This window comes from Saccoglossus kowalevskii, unplaced genomic scaffold, assembly GCF_978046115.1.
Source record: "Saccoglossus kowalevskii unplaced genomic scaffold, keSacKowa6.1 SCAFFOLD_24, whole genome shotgun sequence".
Classification (NCBI taxonomy): domain Eukaryota; kingdom Metazoa; phylum Hemichordata; class Enteropneusta; family Harrimaniidae; genus Saccoglossus; species Saccoglossus kowalevskii.
This window is the reverse complement of record NW_028188618.1, coordinates 1,259,031-1,281,246: the sequence shown is the minus strand read 5'-3', so window position 1 is coordinate 1,281,246 and position 22,216 is coordinate 1,259,031. Positions and strand designations below refer to the sequence as shown.

General features: G+C 37.0%; 1 protein-coding gene across 1 annotated transcript; it reads right to left on the bottom strand.

The window, feature by feature from the left end:
- Nucleotides 1-12,706: 12,706 nt before the first annotated feature.
- Nucleotides 12,707-20,741, bottom strand: LOC102809869 (uncharacterized). Its single transcript, XM_085496253.1, has 3 exons — nt 18,529-20,741; nt 14,874-16,152; nt 12,707-14,527 (listed from the first exon to the last, which is right to left on the bottom strand). The coding sequence occupies exons 1-3, from the start codon at nt 20,739-20,741 to the stop codon at nt 12,707-12,709; spliced, it is 5,313 nt and encodes a 1,770-aa protein (XP_085352379.1).
- Between the last annotated feature and the right edge of the window lie 1,475 nt (nt 20,742-22,216).

The window sequence follows — 22,216 nt, the reverse complement described above, 5'->3', positions numbered from 1 at the left end:
TACTCTAGTGACGTGTACGTTCCTACTCTATTTCGGGAGGTGTACGTTCATATTCTATTTAGTGACGTGTACGTTCATATTCTATTTTGGGAGGTGTACGTTCATATTCTATTTAGTGATGTGTACGTTCATATTCTATTCTACTTAGTGAGGTGTATGTTCATATTCTATTTAGTGACGTGTACGTTCATACTCTATTTAGTGACGTGTACGTTCATACTCTAATTAGTGAGGTGAACTTTCATATTCTATTTCGGGAGGTGTACGTTCATATTCTATTTAGTGATGTGTACGTTCATATTCTATTTAGTGACGTGTACGTTCATACTCTATTTAGTGACGTGTACGTTCATACTCTATTTAGTGACGTGTACGTTCATACTCTATTTAGTGACGTGTACGTTCATACTCTATTAAGTGACGTGTACGTTCATACTCTATTTCGGGAGGTGTACGTTCATATTCTATTTAGTGACGTGTACGTTCATATTCTATTTAGTGAGGTGTACGTTCATATTCTATTTAGTGACGTGTACGTTCATACTCTATTTAATGAGGTGAACGTTCATACTCTAATAAGTGAGGTGAACTTTCATATTCTATTTCGGGAGGTGTACGTTCATATTCTATTTAGTGATGTGTACGTTCATATTCTATTTAGTGACGTGTACGTTCATACTCTATTTAGTGACGTGTACGTTCATACTCTATTTAGTGACGTGTACGTTCATACTCTATTTAGTGACGTGTACGTTCATACTCTATTAAGTGACGTGTACGTTCATACTCTATTTCGGGAGGTGTACGTTCATATTCTATTTAGTGACGTGTACGTTCATACTCTATTTAGTGAGGTGAACGTTCATATTCTATTTAGTGAAGTGAACGTTCATATTCTATTTAGTGACGTGTACATTCATATTCTATTTAGTGACGTGTACATTCATACTCTATTTAGTGACGTGTACGTTCATACTCTAGTTAGTGACGTGTACGTTCATACTCTAGTTAGTGAAGTGAACGTTCATACTCTTTAGTGACGTGTACGTTCATACTCTATTTAGTGAGATGAACGCTCATATTCTATTTAGTGAGGTGTACGTTCATATTCTATTTAGTGACGTGTACGTTCATACTCTATTTAGTGACGTGTACGTTCACACTCTTATTTAGTGAGGTGTACGTTCATATTCTATTTAGTGACGTGTACGTTCATACTCTATTTAGTGACGTGTACGTTCATACTCTATTAAGTGACGTGTACGTTCATACTCTAGTTAGTGAAGTGAACGTTCATACTCTTTAGTGACGTGTACGTTCATACTCTATTTAGTGAGATGAACGCTCATATTCTATTTAGTGAGGTGTACGTTCATATTCTATTTAGTAACGTGTACGTTCATACTCTATTTAGTGACGTGTACGTTCACACTCTTATTTAGTGAGGTGTACGTTCATATTCTATTTAGTGACGTGTACGTTCATACTCTATTTCGTGACGTGTACGTCCATACTCTATTTAGTGACGTGTACGTTCATACTCTATTTAGTGACGTGTACGTTCATACTCTATTTCGGGAGGTGTACGTTCATATTCTATTTAGTGACGTGTACGTTCATATTCTATTTAGTGATGTGTACGTTCATATTCTATTTAGTGAGGTGTACGTTCATATTCTATTTAGTGACGTGTACGTTCATACTCTATTTAGTGAGGTGAACGTTCATATTCTATTTAGTGACGTGTACGTTCATACTCTATTAGTGAGGTGAACGCTCATATTCTATTTAGTAACGTGTACTTTCATACTCTATTTAGTGACGTGTACGTTCATACTCTATTTAGTGACGTGTACGTTCATACTCTTAGTGAGGTGAACGCTCATATTCTATTTAGTAACGTGTACGTTCTTACTCTATTTAGTGACGTGTACGTTCATACTCTATTTAGTGACGTGTACGTTCATACTCTAGTGACGTGTACGTTCATACTCTATTTAGTGACGTGTACGTTCATACTCTAGTGACGTGTACGTTCCTACTCTATTTCGGGAGGTGTACGTTCATATTCTATTTAGTGACGTGTACGTTCATATTCTATTTTGGGAGGTGTACGTTCATATTCTATTTAGTGATGTGTACGTTCATATTCTATTCTACTTAGTGAGGTGTATGTTCATATTCTATTTAGTGACGTGTACGTTCATACTCTATTTAGTGACGTGTACGTTCATACTCTAATTAGTGAGGTGAACTTTCATATTCTATTTCGGGAGGTGTACGTTCATATTCTATTTAGTGATGTGTACGTTCATATTCTATTTAGTGACGTGTACGTTCATACTCTATTTAGTGACGTGTACGTTCATACTCTATTTAGTGACGTGTACGTTCATACTCTATTTAGTGACGTGTACGTTCATACTCTATTAAGTGACGTGTACGTTCATACTCTATTTCGGGAGGTGTACGTTCATATTCTATTTAGTGACGTGTACGTTCATATTCTATTTAGTGAGGTGTACGTTCATATTCTATTTAGTGACGTGTACGTTCATACTCTATTTAATGAGGTGAACGTTCATACTCTAATTAGTGAGGTGAACTTTCATATTCTATTTCGGGAGGTGTACGTTCATATTCTATTTAGTGATGTGTACGTTCATATTCTATTTAGTGACGTGTACGTTCATACTCTATTTAGTGACGTGTACGTTCATACTCTATTTAGTGACGTGTACGTTCATACTCTATTTAGTGACGTGTACGTTCATACTCTATTAAGTGACGTGTACGTTCATACTCTATTTCGGGAGGTGTACGTTCATATTCTATTTAGTGACGTGTACGTTCATACTCTATTTAGTGAGGTGAACGTTCATATTCTATTTAGTGAAGTGAACGTTCATATTCTATTTAGTGACGTGTACATTCATATTCTATTTAGTGACGTGTACATTCATACTCTATTTAGTGACGTGTACGTTCATACTCTAGTTAGTGACGTGTACGTTCATACTCTAGTTAGTGAAGTGAACGTTCATACTCTTTAGTGACGTGTACGTTCATACTCTATTTAGTGAGATGAACGCTCATATTCTATTTAGTGAGGTGTACGTTCATATTCTATTTAGTGACGTGTACGTTCATACTCTATTTAGTGACGTGTACGTTCACACTCTTATTTAGTGAGGTGTACGTTTATATTCTATTTAGTGACGTGTACGTTCATACTCTAGTTAGTGAAGTGAACGTTCATACTCTTTAGTGACGTGTACGTTCATACTCTATTTAGTGAGATGAACGCTCATATTCTATTTAGTGAGGTGTACGTTCATATTCTATTTAGTAACGTGTACGTTCATACTCTATTTAGTGACGTGTACGTTCACACTCTTATTTAGTGAGGTGTACGTTCATATTCTATTTAGTGACGTGTACGTTCATACTCTATTTCGTGACGTGTACGTCCATACTCTATTTAGTGACGTGTACGTTCATACTCTATTTAGTGACGTGTACGTTCATACTCTATTTCGGGAGGTGTACGTTCATATTCTATTTAGTGACGTGTACGTTCATATTCTATTTAGTGATGTGTACGTTCATATTCTATTTAGTGAGGTGTACGTTCATATTATATTTAGTGACGTGTACGTTCATACTCTATTTAGTGAGGTGAACGTTCATATTCTATTTAGTGACGTGTACGTTCATACTCTATTAGTGAGGTGAACGCTCATATTCTATTTAGTAACGTGTACGTTCATACTCTATTTAGTGACGTGTACGTTCATACTCTATTTAGTGACGTGTACGTTCATACTCTTAGTGAGGTGAACGCTCATATTCTATTTAGTAACTTGTACGTTCTTACTCTATTTAGTGACGTGTACGTTCATACTCTATTTAGTGACGTGTACGTTCATACTCTAGTGACGTGTACGTTCATACTCTATTTAGTGACGTGTACGTTCATACTCTAGTGACGTGTACGTTCCTACTCTATTTCGGGAGGTGTACGTTCATATTCTATTTAGTGACGTGTACGTTCATATTCTATTTTGGGAGGTGTACGTTCATATTCTATTTAGTGATGTGTACGTTCATATTATATTCTACTTAGTGAGGTGTATGTTCATATTCTATTTAGTGACGTGTACGTTCATACTCTATTTAGTGACGTGTACGTTCATACTCTAATTAGTGAGGTGAACTTTCATATTCTATTTCGGGAGGTGTACGTTCATATTCTATTTAGTGATGTGTACGTTCATATTCTATTTAGTGACGTGTACGTTCATACTCTATTTAGTGACGTGTACGTTCATACTCTATTTAGTGACGTGTACGTTCATACTCTATTTAGTGACGTGTACGTTCATACTCTATTAAGTGACGTGTACGTTCATACTCTATTTCGGGAGGTGTACGTTCATATTCTATTTAGTGACGTGTACGTTCATATTCTATTTAGTGAGGTGTACGTTCATATTCTATTTAGCGACGTGTACGTTCATACTCTATTTAATGAGGTGAACGTTCATACTCTAATTAGTGAGGTGAACTTTCATATTCTATTTCGGGAGGTGTACGTTCATATTCTATTTAGTGATGTGTACGTTCATATTCTATTTAGTGACGTGTACGTTCATACTCTATTTAGTGACGTGTACGTTCATACTCTATTTAGTGACGTGTACGTTCATACTCTATTTAGTGACGTGTACGTTCATACTCTATTAAGTGACGTGTACGTTCATACTCTATTTCGGGAGGTGTACGTTCATATTCTATTTAGTGACGTGTACGTTCATACTCTATTTAGTGAGGTGAACGTTCATATTCTATTTAGTGAAGTGAACGTTCATATTCTATTTAGTGACGTGTACATTCATATTCTATTTAGTGACGTGTACATTCATACTCTATTTAGTGACGTGTACGTTCATACTCTAGTTAGTGACGTGTACGTTCATACTCTAGTTAGTGAAGTGAACGTTCATACTCTTTAGTGACGTGTACGTTCATACTCTATTTAGTGAGATGAACGCTCATATTCTATTTAGTGAGGTGTACGTTCATATTCTATTTAGTGACGTGTACGTTCATACTCTATTTAGTGACGTGTACGTTCACACTCTTATTTAGTGAGGTGTACGTTCATATTCTATTTAGTGACGTGTACGTTCATACTCTATTTCGTGACGTGTACGTCCATACTCTATTTAGTGACGTGTACGTTCATACTCTATTTAGTGACGTGTACGTTCATACTCTATTTCGGGAGGTGTACGTTCATATTCTATTTAGTGACGTGTACGTTCATATTCTATTTAGTGATGTGTACGTTCATATTCTATTTAGTGAGGTGTACGTTCATATTCTATTTAGTGACGTGTACGTTCATACTCTATTTAGTGAGGTGAACGTTCATATTCTATTTAGTGACGTGTACGTTCATACTCTATTAGTGAGGTGAACGCTCATATTCTATTTAGTAACGTGTACGTTCATACTCTATTTAGTGACGTGTACGTTCATACTCTATTTAGTGACGTGTACGTTCATACTCTTAGTGAGGTGAACGCTCATATTCTATTTAGCAACGTGTACGTTCATACTCTATTTAGTGACGTGTACGTTCATACTCTATTTAGTGACGTGTACGTTCATACTCTAGTGACGTGTACGTTCATACTCTATTTAGTGACGTGTACGTTCATACTCTAGTGACGTGTACGTTCATACTCTATTTCGGGAGGTGTACGTTCATATTCTATTTAGTGACGTGTACGTTCATATTCTATTTTGGGAGGTGTACGTTCATATTCCATTTAGTGACGTGTACGTTCATATTCTATTTAGTGACGTGTACGTTCATACTCTATTTAGTGACGTGTACGTTCATACTCTATTTAGTGACGTGTACGTTCATACTCTATTAAGTGACGTGTACGTTCATACTCTAGTTAGTGACGTGTACGTTCATATTCTATTTAGTGACGTGTACGTTCATACTCTATTTAGTGACGTGTACGTTCATACTCTATTTAGTGACGTGTACGTTCATACTCTATTTAGTGACGTGTACGTTCATACTCTATTAAGTGACGTGTACGTTCATACTCTAGTTAGTGAAGTGAACGTTCATACTCTTTAGTGACGTGTACGTTCATACTCTATTTAGTGAGATGAACGCTCATATTCTATTTAGTGAGGTGTACGTTCATATTCTATTTAGTAACGTGTACGTTCATACTCTATTTAGTGACGTGTACGTTCACACTCTTAATTAGTGAGGTGTACGTTCATATTCTATTTAGTGACGTGTACGTTCATACTCTATTTCGTGACGTGTACGTCCATACTCTATTTAGTGACGTGTACGTTCATACTCTATTTAGTGACGTGTACGTTCATACTCTATTTCGGGAGGTGTACGTTCATATTCTATTTAGTGACGTGTACGTTCATATTCTATTTAGTGATGTGTACGTTCATATTCTATTTAGTGAGGTGTACGTTCATATTCTATTTAGTGACGTGTACGTTCATACTCTATTTAGTGAGGTGAACGTTCATATTCTATTTAGTGACGTGTACGTTCATACTCTATTAGTGAGGTGAACGCTCATATTCTATTTAGTAACGTGTACGTTCATACTCTATTTAGTGACGTGTACGTTCATACTCTATTTAGTGACGTGTACGTTCATACTCTTAGTGAGGTGAACGCTCATTTTCTATTTAGTAACGTGTACGTTCTTACTCTATTTAGTGACGTGTACGTTCATACTCTATTTAGTGACGTGTACGTTCATACTCTAGTGACGTGTACGTTCATACTCTATTTAGTGACGTGTACGTTCATACTCTAGTGACGTGTACGTTCCTACTCTATTTCGGGAGGTGTACGTTCATATTCTATTTAGTGACGTGTACGTTCATATTCTATTTTGGGAGGTGTACGTTCATATTCTATTTAGTGATGTGTACGTTCATATTCTATTCTACTTAGTGAGGTGTATGTTCATATTCTATTTAGTGACGTGTACGTTCATACTCTATTTAGTGACGTGTCCGTTCATACTCTAATTAGTGAGGTGAACTTTCATATTCTATTTCGGGAGGTGTACGTTCATATTCTATTTAGTGATGTGTACGTTCATATTCTATTTAGTGACGTGTACGTTCATACTCTATTTAGTGACGTGTACGTTCATACTCTATTTAGTGACGTGTACGTTCATACTCTATTTAGTGACGTGTACGTTCATACTCTATTAAGTGACGTGTACGTTCATACTCTATTTCGGGAGGTGTACGTTCATATTCTATTTAGTGACGTGTACGTTCATATTCTATTTAGTGAGGTGTACGTTCATATTCTATTTAGTGACGTGTACGTTCATACTCTATTTAATGAGGTGAACGTTCATACTCTAATTAGTGAGGTGAACTTTCATATTCTATTTCGGGAGGTGTACGTTCATATTCTATTTAGTGATGTGTACGTTCATATTCTATTTAGTGACGTGTACGTTCATACTCTATTTAGTGACGTGTACGTTCATACTCTATTTAGTGACGTGTACGTTCATACTCTATTTAGTGACGTGTACGTTCATACTCTATTAAGTGACGTGTACGTTCATACTCTATTTAGTGAGGTGAACGTTCATATTCTATTTAGGGAAGTGAACGTTCATATTCTATTTAGTGACGTGTACATTCATATTCTATTTAGTGACGTGTACATTCATACTCTATTTAGTGACGTGTACGTTCATACTCTAGTTAGTGACGTGTACGTTCATACTCTAGTTAGTGAAGTGAACGTTCATACTCTTTAGTGACGTGTACGTTCATACTCTATTTAGTGAGATGAACGCTCATATTCTATTTAGTGAGGTGTACGTTCATATTCTATTTAGTGACGTGTACGTTCATACTCTATTTAGTGACGTGTACGTTCACACTCTTATTTAGTGAGGTGTACGTTCATATTCTATTTAGTGACGTGTACGTTCATACTCTATTTCGTGACGTGTACGTCCATACTCTATTTAGTGACGTGTACGTTCATACTCTATTTAGTGACGTGTACGTTCATACTCTATTTCGGGAGGTGTACGTTCATATTCTATTTAGTGACGTGTACGTTCATATTCTATTTAGTGATGTGTACGTTCATATTCTATTTAGTGAGGTGTACGTTCATATTCTATTTAGTGACGTGTACGTTCATACTCTATTTAGTGAGGTGAACGTTCATATTCTATTTAGTGACGTGTACGTTCATACTCTATTAGTGAGGTGAACGCTCATATTCTATTTAGTAACGTGTACGTTCATACTCTATTTAGTGACGTGTACGTTCATACTCTTAGTGAGGTGAACGCTCATATTCTATTTAGCAACGTGTACGTTCATACTCTATTTAGTGACGTGTACGTTCATACTCTATTTAGTGACGTGTACGTTCATACTCTAGTGACGTGTACGTTCATACTCTATTTAGTGACGTGTACGTTCATACTCTAGTGACGTGTACGTTCATACTCTATTTCGGGAGGTGTACGTTCATATTCTATTTAGTGACGTGTACGTTCATATTCTATTTTGGGAGGTGTACGTTCATATTCCATTTAGTGACGTGTACGTTCATATTCTATTTAGTGACGTGTACGTTCATACTCTATTTAGTGACGTGTACGTTCATACTCTATTTAGTGACGTGTACGTTCATACTCTACTAAGTGACGTGTACGTTCATACTCTAGTTAGTGACGTGTACGTTCATATTCTATTTAGTGACGTGTACGTTCATACTCTATTTAGTGACGTGTACGTTCATACTCTATTTAGTGACGTGTACGTTCATACTCTATTTAGTGACGTGTACGTTCATACTCTATTAAGTGACGTGTACGTTCATACTCTAGTTAGTGAAGTGAACGTTCATACTCTTTAGTGACGTGTACGTTCATACTCTATTTAGTGAGATGAACGCTCATATTCTATTTAGTGAGGTGTACGTTCATATTCTATTTAGTAACGTGTACGTTCATACTCTATTTAGTGACGTGTACGTTCACACTCTTATTTAGTGAGGTGTACGTTCATATTCTATTTAGTGACGTGTACGTTCATACTCTATTTCGTGACGTGTACGTCCATACTCTATTTAGTGACGTGTACGTTCATACTCTATTTAGTGACGTGTACGTTCATACTCTATTTCGGGTGGTGTACGTTCATATTCTATTTAGTGACGTGTACGTTCATATTCTATTTAGTGATGTGTACGTTCATATTCTATTTAGTGAGGTGTACGTTCATATTCTATTTAGTGACGTGTACGTTCATACTCTATTTAGTGAGGTGAACGTTCATATTCTATTTAGTGACGTGTACGTTCATACTCTATTAGTGAGGTGAACGCTCATATTCTATTTAGTAACGTGTACGTTCATACTCTATTTAGTGACGTGTACGTTCATACTCTATTTAGTGACGTGTACGTTCATACTCTTAGTGAGGTGAACGCTCATTTTCTATTTAGTAACGTGTACGTTCTTACTCTATTTAGTGACGTGTACGTTCATACTCTATTTAGTGACGTGTACGTTCATACTCTAGTGACGTGTACGTTCATACTCTATTTAGTGACGTGTACGTTCATACTCTAGTGACGTGTACGTTCCTACTCTATTTCGGGAGGTGTACGTTCATATTCTATTTAGTGACGTGTACGTTCATATTCTATTTTGGGAGGTGTACGTTCATATTCTATTTAGTGATGTGTACGTTCATATTCTATTCTACTTAGTGAGGTGTATGTTCATATTCTATTTAGTGACGTGTACGTTCATACTCTATTTAGTGACGTGTACGTTCATACTCTAATTAGTGAGGTGAACTTTCATATTCTATTTCGGGAGGTGTACGTTCATATTCTATTTAGTGATGTGTACGTTCATATTCTATTTAGTGACGTGTACGTTCATACTCTATTTAGTGACGTGTACGTTCATACTCTATTTAGTGACGTGTACGTTCATACTCTATTTAGTGACGTGTACGTTCATACTCTATTAAGTGACGTGTACGTTCATACTCTATTTCGGGAGGTGTACGTTCATATTCTATTTAGTGACGTGTACGTTCATATTCTATTTAGTGAGGTGTACGTTCATATTCTATTTAGTGACGTGTACGTTCATACTCTATTTAATGAGGTGAACGTTCATACTCTAATTAGTGAGGTGAACTTTCATATTCTATTTCGGGAGGTGTACGTTCATATTCTATTTAGTGATGTGTACGTTCATATTCTATTTAGTGACGTGTACGTTCATACTCTATTTAGTGACGTGTACGTTCATACTCTATTTAGTGACGTGTACGTTCATACTCTATTTAGTGACGTGTACGTTCATACTCTATTAAGTGACGTGTACGTTCATACTCTATTTCGGGAGGTGTACGTTCATATTCTATTTAGTGACGTGTACGTTCATACTCTATTTAGTGAGGTGAACGTTCATATTCTATTTAGTGAAGTGAACGTTCATATTCTATTTAGTGACGTGTACATTCATATTCTATTTAGTGACGTGTACATTCATACTCTATTTAGTGACGTGTACGTTCATACTCTAGTTAGTGACGTGTACGTTCATACTCTAGTTAGTGAAGTGAACGTTCATACTCTTTAGTGACGTGTACGTTCATACTCTATTTAGTGAGATGAACGCTCATATTCTATTTAGTGAGGTGTACGTTCATATTCTATTTAGTGACGTGTACGTTCATACTCTATTTAGTGACGTGTACGTTCACACTCTTATTTAGTGAGGTGTACGTTCATATTCTATTTAGTGACGTGTACGTTCATACTCTATTTCGTGACGTGTACGTCCATACTCTATTTAGTGACGTGTACGTTCATACTCTATTTAGTGACGTGTACGTTCATACTCTATTTCGGGAGGTGTACGTTCATATTCTATTTAGTGACGTGTACGTTCATATTCTATTTAGTGATGTGTACGTTCATATTCTATTTAGTGAGGTGTACGTTCATATTCTATTTAGTGACGTGTACGTTCATACTCTATTTAGTGAGGTGAACGTTCATATTCTATTTAGTGACGTGTACGTTCATACTCTATTAGTGAGGTGAACGCTCATATTCTATTTAGTAACGTGTACGTTCATACTCTATTTAGTGACGTGTACGTTCATACTCTATTTAGTGACGTGTACGTTCATACTCTTAGTGAGGTGAACGCTCATATTCTATTTAGCAACGTGTACGTTCATACTCTATTTAGTGACGTGTACGTTCATACTCTATTTAGTGACGTGTACGTTCATACTCTAGTGACGTGTACGTTCATACTCTATTTAGTGACGTGTACGTTCATACTCTAGTGACGTGTACGTTCATACTCTATTTCGGGAGGTGTACGTTCATATTCTATTTAGTGACGTGTACGTTCATATTCTATTTTGGGAGGTGTACGTTCATATTCTATTTAGTGATGTGTACGTTCATATTCTATTCTATTTAGTGAGGTGTATGTTCATATTCTATTTAGTGACGTGTACGTTCATACTCTAATTAGTGAGGTGAACTTTCATATTCTATTTCGGGAGGTGTACGTTCATATTCTATTTAGTGATGTGTACGTTCATATTCTATTTAGTGAGGTGTACGTTCATATTCCATTTAGTGACGTGTACGTTCATATTCTATTTAGTGACGTGTACGTTCATATTCTATTTAGTGACGTGTACGTTCATACTCTATTTAGTGACGTGTACGTCCATACTCTATTTCGTGACGTGTACATCCATACTCTATTTAGTGACGTGTACGTTCATACTCTATTTAGTGACGTGTACGTTCATACTCTATTTAGTGACGTGTACGTTCATACTCTATTTAGTGACGTGTACGTTCATACTCTATTAAGTGACGTGTACGTTCATACTCTATTTCGGGAGGTGTACGTTCATATTCTATTTAGTGATGTGTACGTTCATATTCTATTTAGTGAGGTGTACGTTCATATTCCATTTAGTGACGTGTACGTTCATATTCTATTTAGTGACGTGTACGTTCATACTCTATTTAGTGACGTGTACGTTCATACTCTATTTAGTGACGTGTACGTTCATACTCTATTAAGTGACGTGTACGTTCATACTCTAGTTAGTGACGTGTACGTTCATACTCTAGTTAGTGACGTGTACTGTGCGCAAGGGCACGTGAGTTGAGTCGGTTGTGGGTAGAAACCCGGAGAGAGATCGAGAAGACAAGTTCACCGTGCGGTAACAATAACTCAACTGTTTATTCACTTCACTCGATTACATGTAAGTTACAATGAAACAACAAACAAACTACTAATAATAACACCGGGATGTGATTGGTTGAAATAACTGTGGGTGTGGCAACAGCAGTGGGTGTCTAATTAGGTCAGACTAACAGTCTCCACATTACTCCCGGCGGCAGAAATAAATACTACATGTACATGCATTGTAGTAACGAACAAATCACTAGAAAATCGAATAAAACATAAAAAATATAAACGAATAATAGAATAACAACGTTGATGTTCACAAAAAGAATACGAACTAAACAATTTAAAATTAAACGGTAACTAGCACAAATCAAGTCATCAAAATGTTCGATTTAAGAAGTAGGACCTGACCAGTCATTAATCCAATCCCTAATTCTTTGTCGGGCTCTGATGTTCGCCTCACGCCGTGGAGGCCGATTAGAAATAACATTAGCAGTACGTGTGTCATTAGAATCGTTAATATGTCTATTGTTATCAGTGTCCAAGATTTGTATATTATCAGTGTCCAAGCATTGCATATTATCCGTAGAGACTTCAATAGGATATAGTTTCACAATAGGACGATTTGTTTTACCGTTACGCGTTCTGATATTTGCAGCGCGAGTTATACCGTCGTTTCCTGTTATAAGAGACTCGACCACGGCTAAATCCCATAACGTACGTTTCTTGTTGTCTGAATGTACAAGTACAACGTCTCCAGACTTGATCGCGTTTGTTAATTTCCCGGTTTTTTGTCGTTCATGTCGTTCTCGGAGTGCTGATAAATATTCTAACTCCCATTTTTTCCAAAGTCGATCCATAGTTTCACTGAGCTTCGTGGCACGTTTATGGAGAGTTTCCTTTGTTTCGTACGTCGGATCGATGAGTTCCTCCATGTCGATAGTTACATGTGGCAATGTGTTCAACGTACGGCCATGGAGTAAGTGAGCTGGGGTGAGGGGAGTCGCCTCTGCGTCGTCACCATAAACATAAGTTATCGGACGGTTGTTTATTGTTGTTTCTATTTCGCACAATATAGTATTCATTTCATCCATTGTGACGAATGCGCGACGAAGTACTTTCTTTAACGTGTTCTTTGTCATACCAATCATGCGTTCATAGAAACCTCCCCACCAAGGAGCGCGTTTTGGAATGAATGTCCACTGAATGTGATGGTTTGCAAGGAAGGCTTTTACTTGCGGGTCGTTGAACAGATCGTTGATTTCCTTAGCGGCGGATAAGTAGGTCGTGGCGTTGTCGGAAACGATTCGTGTAGGCAGAGATCTGCGCGCCGCAAAACGTCGAAAAGCGCGGAGAAAACTATCGGTTGATAAATCTTGAACCAATTCCAAGTGTATTGCTCTGGTATTAGCACACGTAAAGAGACATATGTAACATTTTCTCTCGCCGCCATTTTCCCGTTTAACGTAAAGTTCACCAGTGAAATCAATGCCACAAACCTGAAAGGGTTCAGATTTCTGGGTGCGATAGTTAGGCAGAGGGGCGGTGATTGGTTTCATGTAAGAACGTCCGGTAACACGTTTGCATATTACACATTTCCGTAGTAACGCCTTGACGGTAGCTCTAATCCTTGTAATCCAGTATGTTTGACGTAATAACGTGACAGTACTTTGTAGTCCGGAATGTAGTGATCTTTCATGGGCATCACGAACTAGTAAATTCGTAAACTGGTGATCAGGAGGTATTAAAATTGGAAACTTAGCATTGTCTCCAATGGGCGCATTGTGTAGACGACCACCACAGCGGATGACGTGTTGTTTATCAATAAATAAACGAAGTTGTCGAATTAAAGGCGAGGCTTTGTTATTTTCAACTTGTAGGAATTCACGTTCTTTTTGATAACGCGTCTTCTGTACATATACTACCCATTTTGATTGTGCCTGCGTGATTTCGTTCGCTGCTAACTCATTCAGATTTCGAGATTGTGCAGGTTTTTTGATGTTATCGACGAACCTTAAAACAAGCGCGGTAATACGATTTAACTTTTGTAAAGAGTTGTATCGATTTATATCAACAATTTGACCAATGCCGGTAGTACTGACAGTGTCCAAACCAGCATTGGTTTGACCGATGATGTCAGTGTTGACTTTGTCAGCGTTTTCAGTAGAATCGTGAAGCTCGATCTGTTCATCAGTTGTACATGTTGGGGTTTTCTTATTCAGAACGTTGTTAATAATAATAATAATAAAGATAATTTATTGCATCCTTAGAAATACAGTGTTTCCATCAGTTTATAGCAACAAAAGTAAGATATTAAAAAACAAAATAACAAAATAACTATAGCAAATAATAAATGATAGATTTTAGTGTTTTTGTTAAGTATCTTTCTCGTTTCTCATTAAGAACGAGCTGTGTATAAATTCTCCAACAAGTTTGATTACATTTGTGTTAGAATTTTTCATTAAGTATGTAAATTTCTGTTGGTCAGTTTTTGACCAACAGAAATTTACATACTTAATGAAAAATTCTAACACAAATGTAATCAAACTTGTTATGTACGCATTTCGGGCCATGCCACCAAAGTTTAGAATTGTTGAGCTGCTCTGTAGTTATTCCTCTTGTCAAAAGATCGGCGGGGTTTTGAGTTGTTGGAATGTATCGATAGTCCCTGAATGAAAACGATTTAATTTCCTCGATGCGATGTCTGACGAATGCCGGTAATTTAGCTTTGCTGTTAATCCAGCTTAATACAATTTGACTGTCCGAGAAGAGAATTTTCTCCTCAATATGAAGGCGTGCAGATAGTTGGTTTTCAACGAATTTTGTAAGTCTTGTTCCTAACACAGCTGCCATAAGTTCCAGTCGTGGTAGGGTGATGTCTTTCACTGGTGCAACTCGGGATTTGGCCATGACTAGATTTGCCGATGTGTTTGATACAAGATAGACAGATGCACCATACGCTTTAGTGCTGCTGTCCACAAAGCATACGAGTTTATAAGAGTTCGTTTCCTCGGCGTTAGTGTACAGGCGTGGAACGGTGATATTGGATGCATTTCGTAAGTCCGTTTCAATTTTCGACCAAGTGTTCGTTAAATGTGTCGACAGTTCTTTATCCCATTCAAGATTCTCCTTCCATAATGCCTGTATAAATATTTTGGCTTTTACATGAACCGGATTTAATAGTCCGAGTGGATCAAACAAACAATTCGTACGTCTAACAATTTCTCGTTTAGTTATCTTCTCGGTAGGTTGGTGTTCGTACGATTTGTAGCCGATAGTATCTGTATTTGTATTCCACTTCATACCAAGTAATGATGGGTTATTGTCATCGAGTAAAACTCCGTCCTTCCTAGCGATGTCTTGCAATAGAGAACTGTTTGTTGACCACGAACGGAGATTGAACCCAGCGGAAGTAGTCAAATCGTTGGCGTCGTTGTAGTACGAAATAGCATCGACGTCATTCTTTGCACCACTTAGAACGTTGTCGACATATATATTTTCGCGTAGATCCCTGGCGGTGTTAGTGTCAAACATTTGTAGGTGTTTTCGAATAACAGCATTTAAAATGGCGGGGCTGGCGACTGATCCAAAAAGAACAGATGAGAAACGGAAGACAATAAAGTCACTTTCTGTGTCGGTCGGATCCGAAAGCCATAGAAACTTTGTAAATTCTCTGTCCTCTTCATGAAGAGCCACGTGTAAAAATGCTTTCTCCAAATCACTGACCAAGGCTATCGGATGCGTACGGAATCTTAGCAATATACCTGCTAAATCATTAAGTAACATGGGACCCTTATCGAGACAGTCGTTAAGACTCGGAGTTTGACAAGTATTGCAGCTGCAATCATAGACAATCCTAATTGGTGTATTTATTTATTTATTTATTTATTTATTAACACACAACATCCCTCGGAGGGGATGAAAAGGGTTACAAATCAGATATTAGTAAAAGAAAAATAACCACATAAAGAGTAAGGGAACAAAAAGGCATAAAAAAAAAAAAAAGATAATAAGTTGAATACAAGGAATGTATTACTGGCTTAGTTTATGTAGGTGCTGCTGTCTTGTATTAAAACAGTTTTTTAAATATTGCGCTAAAGGAATTGACATTTTCTCGTCACTTAGTAATGATATGAATTTATTTTCATTACTAAATTTGTCAAAATTTGGTATACGTTTATTAGCTACAATGTAAAGTTTTGATCTTATTTCATTGTAATGAGGACAATTTGTGACAAAATGTTGTTCATCTTCAACATGGTCATTGTCGCACATATTGCAGACTCTGTCTTTAAAATCCAATCCTGTATGCCGGCCTGTTTCAATTTTCAGACAGTGGTTGCCAAGTCTAAATTTTGTTAAGGATTTGCGAAGTTCACTGTTTTTCATAATTGTTAAGTAGTTTTCTTGTTCTATTTTGGTTTTAAAAAGTTTGTAGGTTCTTAGTTTATTTTTAGAATTTGATTTTTTCCTATTGTCATTATTTATTTCATTTTTCCACTCAGTTGTAAACTCTTCTTTTAATTTCTCATCAATTGTTTTTAATTTTGATAATGAGATAATATTTGTTTCATTTAAAAGATAAGAATGGTTAATATTATTTAATATCAGATCAAGTTTTTTAAACCATTTACTTTTAATAATTTTATTGACATAGTATGCTTCTTGAAGTAGAGTATTTGTGGAATTTGCAATACGATTGGCATATTTTATCATTTGTTTCTTAATAAAAGAGTCAAGAGGTAATTTTCCCAATTCACTATATATTGCCATGATTGGTGTATTTTTTGAGATACCAAGAATGTACCGATAGTATGTAAGCTGAACATCCTCTACAATTGATTTTGTAGAGCTTTCTTCTCCCCAAATGTCACTCCCATACACAATAACTGGTCTGATAAGTTTATCAAATAGTGACAGTAGTATGGACATGTCCAGATTACCAGATCCAATTTTGGTCTTTAATGAGAATAAGGCTTTTATTCCTTTTCTTTTTAGGTTTTTCATTGCATCTTTAAATTTACCATTTGGACTCATAGTTAAGCCAAGATAATTGAAATCTTTAACTATATTGATTTCTTTTCCTTCATAAAAGAATATTTCCTTGTTAAGGAGTCTGTTACACTTATTGAATATCATTATTTTTGTTTTATCTGTGTTGACAGACAACTGCCATTTTGATGTGTAGGCTGATAGTTTATCCAAACAGTTTTGTAATCCCCTTTTGGATTTTGAAAGAATCACAATATCATCTGCATAAAGAAGGCAATTAATGGGTGTGTTGTGTAACAGTGTAGGGTCACAATGATCATTATCAAAAATATCAGGCAGGTCATTAATAAATAAATTAAACAGACTTGGGCTAAGGTTGCATCCTTGTTTTACTCCGATATTTGAACAAAATGATTCTGTTAAACCATTTCTTGTTTTTACCTTATATTTCACATCACCATACATATCTTTTATAATTTTGTACATATTACCATTTACACCATTTTTCAACAATTTATAAAAAAGACCTTCATGCCAAACACTATCAAAGGCTTTTTTGAGGTCTACAAAGCAGGCATAAATTTTATTTGATGTTTTCAATTTATTTTTATCATTTGCCTGATGGATGATCTCCTTGTCCTGATGGAGGTATTTATTAATAATAGTTTTCAGGATAAACAGATTGTCTGTTGTCCGACAGTCTTTCCTGAATCCAAATTGTTTATTAGAGAGGATATTATTTTTTTCTAGATATGAAACTAGTCTTGTGTTTAAAATACTATTAAATAATTTACCTAAACAACTTGAAATTGCTATTCCCCTGTAATTAGAAGGGTTCAATTTTGATCCAGATTTGTGCAAGGGTACAATAAGACTAGTATTCCAAGAATCGGGGAATTTGCCAGACATGAACACTATGTTAAAAAGTTTTTGTAGTGCGTCTGACAGGTAATAACCACCACATTTAAAAACCTCATTACTGATTTTGTCTTCTGCTGATGACTTATTATTTTTTAATTGGCTAATTGCTTTTTTAATTTCATTTTTTTGAATAGGACCATTCAAAGATTCTGTATTGACTGCGTCCACACTTTTCTCTAAAGTTTCTAGATGTGTTTTCATATTAGAGTGAACAGTGTTGTTTTTATTTAACAGTTTTTTAAAGTAAATTAAAAGTGTAGTGGGGGAGTCCTTTTTGACGGCATGGTGAGGAAGGTAGTGCCCTTGATTCGGATTATCGGAGTCCAGTCGTTCAATAAACCCACGGTGTTCTTGCTCCTTTATAATACGGTCGTAAACAGGAAGTAAATCGGATGGAAGCTTACGTACCATATGACGTGTTCGTTTTTCGACGATCCGCCTATTTGTTGGTAATACCGGGTGATTTTCTTTCCAGGGAAGTCGGGCAAAGTATTGTTTGTCGCGTTGTTCGATATTCTGTTCGCAAAACGTTTCGAATTCGTCTGCCTTGTCATCAGTAGAGTCCGTGTTGGCAGGTTCACGAATGCCAATGGTGTCAAAATCCCAGAGTTTAGTTACGGGATCGTCAGTTGGTGAATATGCGTTCACGTGAAAGCTGGTGACGTCAGTTGGGAATGACGCATCACGTGACGTTGGTCCAGAGAGTAGGTAACCCAAACGAGATGAAACAGCGGTCGGCCCGTTGCCTTTGATGGTTTTGTCGCCCACGAATGACCAATAATGATCGGCACCAATCAAAAGAGATATGTTCAAATATTTATGGTTTACAGCAGGATGCGCTAGCTGGAGTCCTTTGATGTGCGGTAAATTCAGTACAGCTGGACAAATATGATTGTTAATTGGATTGCAGATTTCAGGAACAATTAACGTAGATATTGATATATCGGGCCCCCATGTTGTTTTTACCGTCAACGTTACGTAATTGAGCCTTTTCGGCGCAGATTTCTTATTGCCAAAGGTGGAGATTTGGACCGATGTTTGTCCGTCTGGCGTCAGGTGTAAATGTTCGGCTAATTTCTCAGAGATAAACGATCTTGTAGCTCCTTCGTCAAATAGGATTGTTGCGTCGGCCGATGCTTTATCCGAGTAGACTTGAGTAATCGCCGTTTTGAGAAGTACGTTGCCGCTAGTTGATTGAAGGTCGGTTGACACAGAATTAGCGTGGATTTTCTGGCTGTTGGTATTGCTTGAAGTGTCTGGTTTCGATAGTTTTGGCGATTGTTTGAACGCATGATGAATCGTAGTGTGGTGTTTGCTGTCGCATTTCCGACATTTAAAGACAGATTGACAAGATCGCGAAGAGTGTCCTTTGCTTAAACAATTAAAACATAGTCCTTTCGTTTTGATGATCTCGAAGCGTTGCATATGGTCGGTTACGTTCGTGCAATCGAAGGGACGATGTGAATTACTGCAGAAAACACAATCTGGTTTGCGAGTTTTTGTGTTGGTGTGAAGTGCTTGAGCAGAGAACTGTACATTACGCATAGGCGATTCGTTGTAGGCGAAAGACGATACGGAATTGTTAGAGATTTCGCCAGCCTCCATTGCTTCGATCTCCTTACACACAGATTCACGTAGATTTTTAAATGACCAATCGTCGGTTCCATGGTCGCGAGTGATGATTCGACGGAAATTTCCTGGAAGTTTTTCTAGGATGATAGGTATGAGGAAATCTCCGTACGAGTCTTCGCTCTTCCCAAGTGCTTCTAAGCCTCTTCTGTAACTCTCCATGTTGTCGTAGAAAAACTTTAGTGAGGATAAGTCATTAGACGGTTTTGGCAATTCCCAAAGTGCTTTCATATATGCATTTCGTATTTTATGTTTCAGTCCGTAACGTCGTTTTAGTAATTCTAAGGCGTGTTTGTAGTTCTCGTTTGTCAGTTGTAATCCCTCGATTACTTTAGCCGCTTCTCCCTTTACATGTGCTCGTAGGTATTGAAATTTATTTACCTCATCCAACATGTCGTCCTTGTCTATAGCTGCTTCAAACGTGTCGATAAAACTTTGCCAAGAAAGAATATCACCTGAAAATTCTTCGAGATCTAGTTTAGGTAGATTTACAGTTCGTCTTCTGGACGCTGAGTTGTTACTTGTGAACGACGTGCTTGACATTTCAGATGATGTCTGTGTTGTTGGCGTTGTTGGTGTATCGGCGCGTTGGATGAAGTTCCTTATCTCCACGATTCTTTCTTTGATATCAATGACGTAGTTGTCTGCATCAAGAAATAGATTGTCGAACTCTGTTTCGTCGGCTCTTTTGAGAATTTCTTCATCCAATGCTCTGATCTGCTCCAATCTTGATGTAATATCTTCATGCGTTGCGATGAGAACGTCTTTTTCATGTTGCGTCAATGGGTCATCTTTGGACATGATGTCAGTGGCTTTTTGTAACTGTCTCGTCATTTGAGCACGGTGTCCTCTTCTACTTGCAGAATGTTTAACTCGTTCTGCCATGTTTCTATGCGTTGTAGAATTTCCTCCAAAGTACGTTGATCCTGGTCTCGGCACCAAATGTGCGCAAGGGCACGTGAGTTGAGTCGGTTGTGGGTAGAAACCCGGAGAGAGCTCGAGAAGACAAGTTCACCGTGCGGTAACAATAACTCAACTGTTTATTCACTTCACTCGATTACATGTAAGTTACAATGAAACAACAAACAAACTACTAATAATAACACCGGGATGTGATTGGTTGAAATAACTGTGGGTGTGGCAACAGCAGTGGGTGTCTAATTAGGTCAGACTAACAGTCTCCACATGTACGTTCATACTCTATTTAGTGAAGTGAACGTTCATATTCTATTTAGTGACGTGTACATTCATATTCTATTTAGTGACGTGTACATTCATACTCAATTTAGTGAAGTGAACGTTCATACTCTAGTTAGTGACGTGAACGTTCATACTCTATTTAGTGAAGTGAACGTTCATACTCTTTAGTGACGTGTACGTTCATACTCTATTTAGTGACGCATACTTTCATACTCTATTTAGTGAGATGAACGCTCATATTCTATTTAGTGAGGTGTACGTTCATATTCTATTTAGTGACGTGTACGTTCATACTCTATTTAGTGACGTGTACGTTCACACTCTTATTTAGTGAGGTGTACGTTCATATTCTATTTAGTGAGGTGTACGTTCATATTCTATTTAGTGACGTGTACGTTCATATTCTATTTAGTGACGTGTACGTTTATACTCTATTTAGTGACGTGTACGTCCATACTCTATTTCGTGACGTGTACGTCCATACTCTATTTAGTGACGTGTACGTTCATACTCTATTTAGTGACGTGTACGTTCATACTCTATTAAGTGACGTGTACGTTCATACTCTATTTAGTGACGTGTACATTCATACTCTATTTAGTGACGTGTACGTTCATACTCTATTAAGTGACGTGTACGTTCATACTCTATTTCGGGAGGTGTACGTTCATATTCTATTTAGTGACGTGTACGTTCATACTCTATTTAGTGAGGTGAACGTTCATATTCTATTTAGTGAGGTGTACGTTCATATTCCATTTAGTGAGGTGTACGTTCATATTCTATTTAGTGACGTGTACGTTCATACTCTATTTAGTGACGTGTACGTTCATACTCTATTTAGTGACGTGTACGTTCATACTCTATTTATTGACGTGTACGTTCATACTCTATTAAGTGACGTGTACGTTCATACTCTATTTCGGGAGGTGTACGTTCATATTCTATTTAGTGACGTGTACGTTCATACTCTATTTAGTGAGGTGAACGTTCATACTCTATTTCGGGAGGTGTACGTTCATATTCTATTTAGTGATGTGTACATTCATATTCTATTTAGTGTGGTGTACGTTCATATTCCATTTAGTGACGTGTACGTTCATATTCTATTTAGTGACGTGTACGTTCATACTCTATTTAGTGACGTGTACGTTCATACT

Bases quoted from the DNA above. Each gene is read 5' to 3' on its own strand.
- LOC102809869 (XM_085496253.1), bottom strand. From the start codon at position 20,741: ATGGCAGAACGAGTTAAACATTCTGCAAGTAGAAGAGGACACCGTGCT. The intron at 16,153-18,528 runs GCACTACCTTCC...CTATGATTGCAG, and splicing joins TCCGATAATCCGAATCAAGG to CTGCAATACTTGTCAAACTC. The intron at 14,528-14,873 runs GTACATAACAAG...GTTCTGAATAAG, and splicing joins GGTGGCATGGCCCGAAATGC to AAAACCCCAACATGTACAAC.